Source organism: Limulus polyphemus, unplaced genomic scaffold (genome assembly GCF_000517525.1).
Source record: "Limulus polyphemus unplaced genomic scaffold, Limulus_polyphemus-2.1.2 Scaffold866, whole genome shotgun sequence".
NCBI lineage: Eukaryota > Metazoa > Arthropoda > Merostomata > Xiphosura > Limulidae > Limulus > Limulus polyphemus.
In genome coordinates, this window is record NW_013666476.1 from 212948 (window position 1) to 221377 (window position 8430).

Consider the following 8430-nt stretch of genomic DNA (forward strand, 5'->3'; position numbering starts at 1 on the left):
CATCAGATTACCATCTTTTTTGTTTGCTGCAACACCGTCTTAATGGGAAAACAGATTGTAAGATGGAAAAGCATCATCAATAAGAATGGAGACTGTTTCATTTTATAAATGTTTTGTTTTGTTATATATATGGGTTGTTCGAGTTTTTTCATTTAAAGTAACGTGACATTAATTTCTTGACGACCTAATACATCACTATAAAATGAAAAAATGGTGATCGTTTAGATATTTTCACCCAGATGAAAAGACTAAAGTAGGAAACCATTTATTTTTATAATGAACTTACTTGTCATTGGACATTAGTATTAGGCTTATTTAATTTTTTAACACTGCATTCTATATCTAGTCCTTTAGAGATTTTCAAGGGTTAGAAGAGTATACAGAAATAATGTTCCAACTGCACTGATTGATTATGCAAATTGTTTTATGAAAACGTTGAAAAAAAACAGACAAAAAATAGTACTTTCCTTGAGGAAATATACCAGATTGATATTTTAGGTCACATGGCATTTAAAAAATATTAACTTTTCTGAAGATGTATATAGTTATTAGAAAATTATTTCCTGCTGTTTGATCATTCTATACTTGTGATTCATTAATGCTTCCAATCCTAATTAAAGTAGTTCTTATTAATTATGGTGAATGCTGTCATGCAGAAAAAAATTCAGTCACTGCTAAAACTGACAATCATTAATTTGTAGACTTTTTATTACTGATCAGGTATTTTTGAAGAAGTTTACTGCTTGTCAGAATAGGAATTGTTGTTTTATGTGATTGCTGTTATTCTTTCAACTTCAAGATGTATATCTACTTCTCAAGATGTCACGAGAAAAATCATTCCGTGCATAAGGAGTCACATCAGTTGATGATGTGTTACACTGCATATATGTGAACTTGAGAATTACAGATAGATAGCATTGACATTAAGAAGGTTGAAGGAGGAACTCTGTGACCAAAGGGCATTCATCTGGACTATTCCTAATGAAACTGTATGGCCAAAGAGCATATATTAGGACTTTCCAAATGAAATTCTGTGGCCAAATAGCATTCACATGGGCTATTCCTAATGAAATTCTGTGTCCAAAAGGCATTCATCTGGATTGTTCTTGTAGAAACTCTATGGCCAAAGGACATTAATCTGGACTATTCTCAGTGAAGCCCTTGGCCAAAAGGCATTCGTCTGGACTATTCCTAAAGAAATTATGGCCAAAGGGCATTCATCTGGTCTATTCTTAATGAAACTCTATGGCAAAAGGGCACTCATCTGGACTATTCATAATGAAACTCGTTTGGCCAAAATGTGGCTTTAAATATGATGAGCATTGTATACCTTTACTCTTTTTTCATGTGTCATTAATCCTCACCTTAAAATCTGGTTTTTAAATACCTTAGATAAAGTGATAATAAATCACACCACAACAGTTGGTGTTTATAAAAATTGATAATATATGTATATAATGCTGAAACCACTGCTATATCTGTTGTATCCCAGCTGGCTTGATGAACCCTTGGGTGAAAGGCTTCTTCAGACTGAATATGACATATTGTGTGGTTGATATGTTATAACATATTCTTCTTTGCTTTCACTCATAAGTTCTTAGAATTATAATAAAATGACTTATTTTTATCATTGTCTTGTTTATATAAAAAAGCAAGCTTTTGTTAAACAGAAATTTTTTCAGCAAGTATACATTTTTCATTGATATTTCTTAGCCAAATGGATGACATCATTGTGTTTTAACTTTATTTGGAAATTTATTTTGTTGTAACTATCTTAATCACATGAAACACCCCTTCTGCTGTTTTCCTCCATGTGATGATAAGAAATTAATGATATTATTTGAAACATGCAAAAGATTCCTTGTCAGCTTTACTAGGTAACATTTAAGTGTCTGATTTTTCAGGTTTTCATATGAAGGTATGTGGAGAAGAAAGTTACAGAATTATGTTGATTTCCCCTTGACAGATTTTGACATGAAACCATATGTAAACATGCCTGCAACAAAGTCATACAATTTGTATGGAGTTACAGTAAGTGTTTTAACTAACTGGTGTGATGATCACTTTAAGGTTATTTATTTTAGTACTGTGTGTTTAGCCTTTAAATGTCTTCATTACTGAAGACTTTCCCATGTAGAACTGTAACTCTATCCTTCCAGATTTATTCAAAAAGTGTATTCAGTGCTATGCAGCTGAGCATTGTGTAGCGTTTAGTATGCTGAACTGTGAATCTAAGGGTCCATGGCTCAAATTTGTGTTGCCACAAAAATCAAGCTTTACACTTTGCTATGAGTGTTTAATAAGAGTAATGATAAAATAACACTATTCAGTTAAAGTAACTCATCAGTTGGTGGTGAGTGCTGTTGATTAGTGGCCTTCCCCTTAGTCTGTATGTTTAAAATTATGGATGGCTAGTGCAGATAGCCCTTGAGTAGATTTACACCAGTAACCAAAACAACCAACCAAACAATCAATCAATGCTGTAACTTTAGCAGTCAGCTGTATTTATATGTGTATTGATTAATGCCCAGAAGTACTGTGTTATTCTTGTTTTGCCTTGTATTCATTACTGAAAATTTAGACTATCTGTTATCATGTGTTCAGAGCTTGTCCTAGGTAAAATTGTGGCCTGTGCGAGCTTTGTATATGGTGCCCCTGCCCTTGTAAAATTGACAAGAACTGCTAATTGCATTGTCGATTTTGGTGCCCCCTGGGGTGGGTGCCCTGAATGGGGGCACATATTGACCACCCCAAGGGTCAGTCCTCCACGTTTCTCAAGAAGCCAGCCTTACATATCTATGATGTCAAATATAGTGTTTCAAAATACCGGAATCATGACTGTACAAAATGATCTGCTTTTAACACGTATGTTTCAGTTGCATATACCTTTGTTCATTTGAATTATACACATTTTTAAAAATTTAGAGCAATAATTGCTATTTTACTGTTGAACATGTGTGGCTTTCTTCATTTTATTTCAGTATAAGAAAAAGAGTCAGTTAATCCACACTGTGATACAGAAATAGTTGTAAAGATTTTAGAAGGGAGAAAATAATTCTAAGAAAAGTCCAAGCAAATATTCATTTATATGTTTTAATTTTTGTTGAAATGAAATATGTGTTACTTGAGTGTTCCACCATTTTATAATGCATTGAAAAAAATATATACACAAACATATTTAAATATTTGAGAATGATCAAAGCTGTATAAATACGTTTAAATGTTTAATTTTTTTTTACTTGCATAAATTTACTGAATTTATATGTAATAAGATATAATGTAGGTATAATCGTGCTTTAACTTAGATATTAATTTATTTTAGAAACACTGGATTTCTGTTATCTAAATAGACCGCTGTCAAAAGTGAGAAGTAGATAAAATAAATGTGCTGTGAAAAACACTAAAATATTGAAATTCCCCTTTACTGAAGGTGTTTTGTTAACTGAACATTACCTTTCCTTATAAAGTGTTCATAGGTATTGAACAACAAAATTTTGTCAGGTTTTTTTTAGTATAGATGGAGTTTGTTTTTTTAATTCCACCTGTTGATTAATGAGCAGATTAAATTGGACAGCAACTTGCAGAATTCTAAAGAACTTTATTTGCTTTTGTAAACAAGTCAACAGATGGTATTATATAGTTGTTAAAAATTGTTGCAAGCTTTTGATAATAATTGCTGGTGACAGTTGAAAGTTCTGATTTTAACCAGTATATAAAAATATTTTTTGAAGTTGTTTCATTACAACTTATAACATTTTATCAAATTTCAATTATGTTGCCGTAATTAAGCTTCTGAACTAATACTTGAATTATTTTTTTGTGTACAGAACCATTATGGGACTTTGGAAGGAGGCCATTGTAAGTATTAAGCTAATCTGAATATCACATGTTGTAATCAAGTAGATATATATGTGTTCAAGTACCCTAAGTTGGGTTTGTAGGCAACACACACACATAGACATACCCTCCCCAGTTGTACAACTTTGGGCTGCCAATATACTTATGAGACAGCTTTCTCAATAATGTCTGTAGTATCTTTTTTAAAGAGAAGACAGTTATTTATTCACGGAGTTACAAATTTTATTCATCTAGGGACTAGAGCGAAGAATGAACAGTATTTTACTAACTTTTATTCCCGGTGTACCTCATTTGTTGTTTCCAAATTTTTTACCTTTTTCCTACTTTATGACTGTCAATAAAGTACTTTATATGTTACAAGTCATAAATACAATTTGTTAGTCAACCTTAGTACTTTTTTTTTAGAAAACTTACTACCCTAATATGTTTACAGATACAATCAGTATCACATACTTGACTGGGTGTTAGGGTGTATGCCAAGAAATTGTTATTTTCAATTTTTAAAAGCTTAGAACTTTGAAGTCTATCTTATCTAATATTTAATGAGCCCCTCTGGAGGCTCAGCAGTAACCCTTAGGACTTATAATGCTAAAAATTGAGTTTTGGTACTTGAAAAGGACAGAGCACAGATAGCCTATTGTGTAGCTCTGTGCTTAATGAATGTTTGCATGCATGGAAAATCTAGAATTTTGCCTGGAAATTCTGGAAAAATTCTTTGGAAAGAATGTGGCCACCCTGTGGTGTAGCTGGAACATCCTGAGAAATATCATAGTAAAAGCAATTACTGGTAACAGCAAGAATACCCAAATGATGACCAATACTATGTAGGATGTTCCAAAAGTTGGTTTCCATAGGCTGAATGTCTATACATGTTTATAGCATACTCTCAAAACAATCTCCATTAAAAGTCAATACAATACTGAAGATGTTCAGTCTTGATCACCTCTGCCTGTTCATTGGTTCTTAGTGCCATTTTGTACAGTTCTGCAAAGAAATAAGATAAGCAATATTCATTTCCTCAATATTACACTGACAACTAACTTTTGGGACATCCTGCAATTAAGTCGGGGCAGGTCTTAACATTGCCCAGATACTTGTTTTTAAAGAAGCTGGCTATATCTTGATATTGTTTTGTGATTTTCGTTATAAATTATTGATTAGGTAAAAAGAAGATATTAATTGCTGAAGTTTTTATCAAGAAATGAAATATAGAGAGAGAAAGTATCATTCCATTCACTTAAAAATGGCAATCAAAGCTTTACTTGTTGAAACATCATCCGTGATCTTTCATTTTTAAAGACCCTACAGCTCAGGTACTTCAATTTTAGGGCTACACCACTACCGATGTCACAGTGCAACTCAGCTGTTGTAAATTTTAAGTCTCTAACTAAATTAACAAATATATATATATGACATTGTGATCATTAGACAGTTTTTCAACTCTAATAATTAGCTTTCCTAGCTGTACTATATTACCTAATTTACACTCAACTTAATACATCTACTTAATTAATATTATGAAAGTGTATTTCTTATGTATATTTTGCATTATACTTTTAACAGTTTTACTTTACTTTTTGAAAAGTTATTGAAAAATAACAGCTAATGATGCTTATTAGGCTGTTTATTTGTGCAGTACTAAACAGTTGTTGATGAATACTGACTTTGGAACACACCTACTCGTTATTATAATTTAATTCAGATGTTAAAGGAAAGTCTGTGACTTCTTACCCTGAGCACAGGGCAGTTTTAGGTTCCTTCTACAGAATGAAGTGCTAGCATTATAGCTACCAAGTGTTTGTATTCCTTATTGTATGTAACTGCTGTAGATAATCCTTATTAGTAGTTACATTCCACTTTTAGACCTACCAAAAAAATTGTAATATTTTTTCTTGAATAACATACAAATTCAGGTACAGCATGGTAAAACTAGAAGAGAGAAAGAAAAAAAATTACAATAAAGGAAAAATATTTATCTTGCAATAATTTATCCAAATGATGTTCATCAAGATCCTGATAATATGTAACAAAATGTTGGCTACAGTATTCTTTTTCCTCTTAACAGTAATTTTAGCCATTTCTTGATATTTTAACATTTTCACACAAATTGATTGAATAATTAAAGGATGTAAGAGGCTATGATGATACTGATTCCCTATGTGAATTTTAATGAATGTATATCTCTGTAATATTAGCCTTCATTGTGCTTTATTTATTCAATATAAGCTAGCTGATATGTAACAAAAACCTTTAGTTATGTGTGTTCGGTGTAAGATTGTGTAACGTAATGAAAACTATCATATCTTTATGTGTGCCCAATGTGAAACTGATTATTGTAAAAGAATTGTCCTTTTTTATGTTCGATGTAACATTGTTTATCTAACAGAATCCCTAATTTTACCTTGTCTGTTTTGTATAAGCTTTATGGTGACTGATTAAGTTAATTCACTATACTTTATATGCTAATGGAATTATATATTTCAGTTCACTTATACTGATGTAAATGAAGGTAAAATGGGCAACAATTGTCTGTAAAATTTGATGATGGTACAAAAGTGCTTCCGGTTTTCATCTTCATATTTGTATTGCTATATTGTATTTAATATTAACTTTGCGATGGCCAACAAGAGCTTCTATGTACTGTTACTGTTAAACGTAAATGCCTTAACATCTGAAACAATTTTGGGATCTGTTACATCTGCTTAATATTAAATTGCTTCTATTCTACAAAAAAATAATTATACCACATCTGGTAAGTATGGGTTTGCTCCAGGGCTTGGCAAATTTTAGGTGCCAGATCACTATGTTGCCTAACAAAATGACTTGGTATCTGGAAATATTTATTAAATGTTTCCTTAGAAAAAGGTGTGTTATATAATTGAACATCACAGAAAAAAATTGGTAGAATTTAAATTTACATAATTCTGCAGATTTTTAAACTTCTTATGTTTATTGGTGAATAGGCTCTCAGTTGCAGAGACTACTGAGAATCCTTGTATTTAGTCTGAAATTCAACAGTCCTCTTGGAATCCTCTGTTATGAGTAGTGGCAGTTGCTGCCAACAGTTTATATGTCTATGTTTGTATAGGGGTTAATCTGTGATTATATCAAATGCCTAGAAATAAGAGATTATTATATATTTTGAAGCTGTCTGGCATAGAAAAAGTTCTGCAACTTAGAAATAACTAGACATAAAAAGAATAAATTAAAAATAAGTTGAGGATAAATTAGGTTCACAAAGTTTCTGATCATTGTGTTGACTACTTGGTATTCAAGTAATTTCTGTAGATTGGCTAACAAAATACTGCTTTGTTTTGTCTTTATATACACTACACTTATCTGGAAATATAATGGTACCTGGTCAATTAAAGTAGTTTTTTTCTTGAGACACCCCACAACACTCGGACAGTTATAATTCTGGCGTAGTAGACATTGACTGTCATCACCTACAATCAAACAACATACATTATCATCACTACAGCTGACATCAGTCATAGCTTGGCCTGACATTGTTAACAGTTTTCTCTATCTAAGTATGCATACATAATTCCACCTCCCCCTCTCTGTGTAATATATTATAAATGGGGTGTATGGAACTTACTTAATTTCTAAGCACCCTGAGTTTTTAAATCCCAAATCTCTTCTGCGATGGAATGGATATTGAAGATAAATTCCATCGAGGGAATGTCATCAAACCCAACATTTTTTCCTATATATGGACCTTGTATGCTGAATTCCTCCTTTTACCTTTTATTTATTTGAAAGCTGAAAAATTGTGTTTTTAATAACTACTTTTAGGTAGCAAATAAAGTGTATAAACAGGTTCACATTGTATAAGGATTTTTTGATAATATTTTTATCTTATGAGTTGTTGACCTGTTCTTTCCAGATATTGCCCATGTGAAATCCAGTGTCAATGAAAAATGGTACAAGTATGATGATCAGGAAGTGTCTGAAATGAGCCCTGCTGATGTTAAAGTATGATTTCTACTATTTTTCGATGTTATTCATGGTGTCCATTTAATAGAAGTTTTGTTATGCCAGAAAGGAGTTCATTCTTTGTGTAGTAGAAAGTAAACAACTTGTACAAGATTAAATATTGTTCTTTGCTGCATGTTATGATCTAATCCAGTTTATTTGCTTGCTTCACAGATTGTTTTGCCTTTTACTGCTTATTATATCAAGAAAAATGTGCATTTGTGTCTTGTCTACTCTGTTGTTTGAGATGCCATATCTCCAGTAGCCCTAAAATTCTGTATTTTTAAATCTTCCTTAAAATCTAAGAAATAGCTCAAAAAAAGTTTCTAAAATTATACAAATTATTCTGTTTCCTGGTTATCTTGTTATGCTTGTCTAATGATGGTGATGATGGCTTTGACGTGGTTTAAAGAACTGATGGTTTCGTGGATTGAGCAGGAAATCATTTTGATAGGACTGGTATTTTTTTATTATAAAATTTCAAAAACAAATAAATGGGCACCACCAGAGGTAAGTTAAATATGGTTATGATGATGACAAAACCTTGTCGAAACATTGTACATTTGCTGTTATGTTAAACTTATATTAAAGTTT

At 31.7% G+C, this 8430-nt stretch overlaps 1 protein-coding gene across 1 annotated transcript in view; it reads left to right on the top strand.

The window, feature by feature from the left end:
- The window catches only part of LOC106460942 (ubiquitin carboxyl-terminal hydrolase 8-like), a 71501-nt gene that overhangs the window by 59411 nt on the left and 3660 nt on the right, over nucleotides 1-8430 (top strand). Inside the window, exons 19-21 of the mRNA XM_013920697.2 lie at nucleotides 1905-2031; nucleotides 3828-3858; nucleotides 7748-7836. Coding sequence (XP_013776151.2) covers nucleotides 1905-2031; nucleotides 3828-3858; nucleotides 7748-7836 — 247 coding nt within the window. The remainder of the gene's footprint in view (nucleotides 1-1904; nucleotides 2032-3827; nucleotides 3859-7747; nucleotides 7837-8430) is intronic.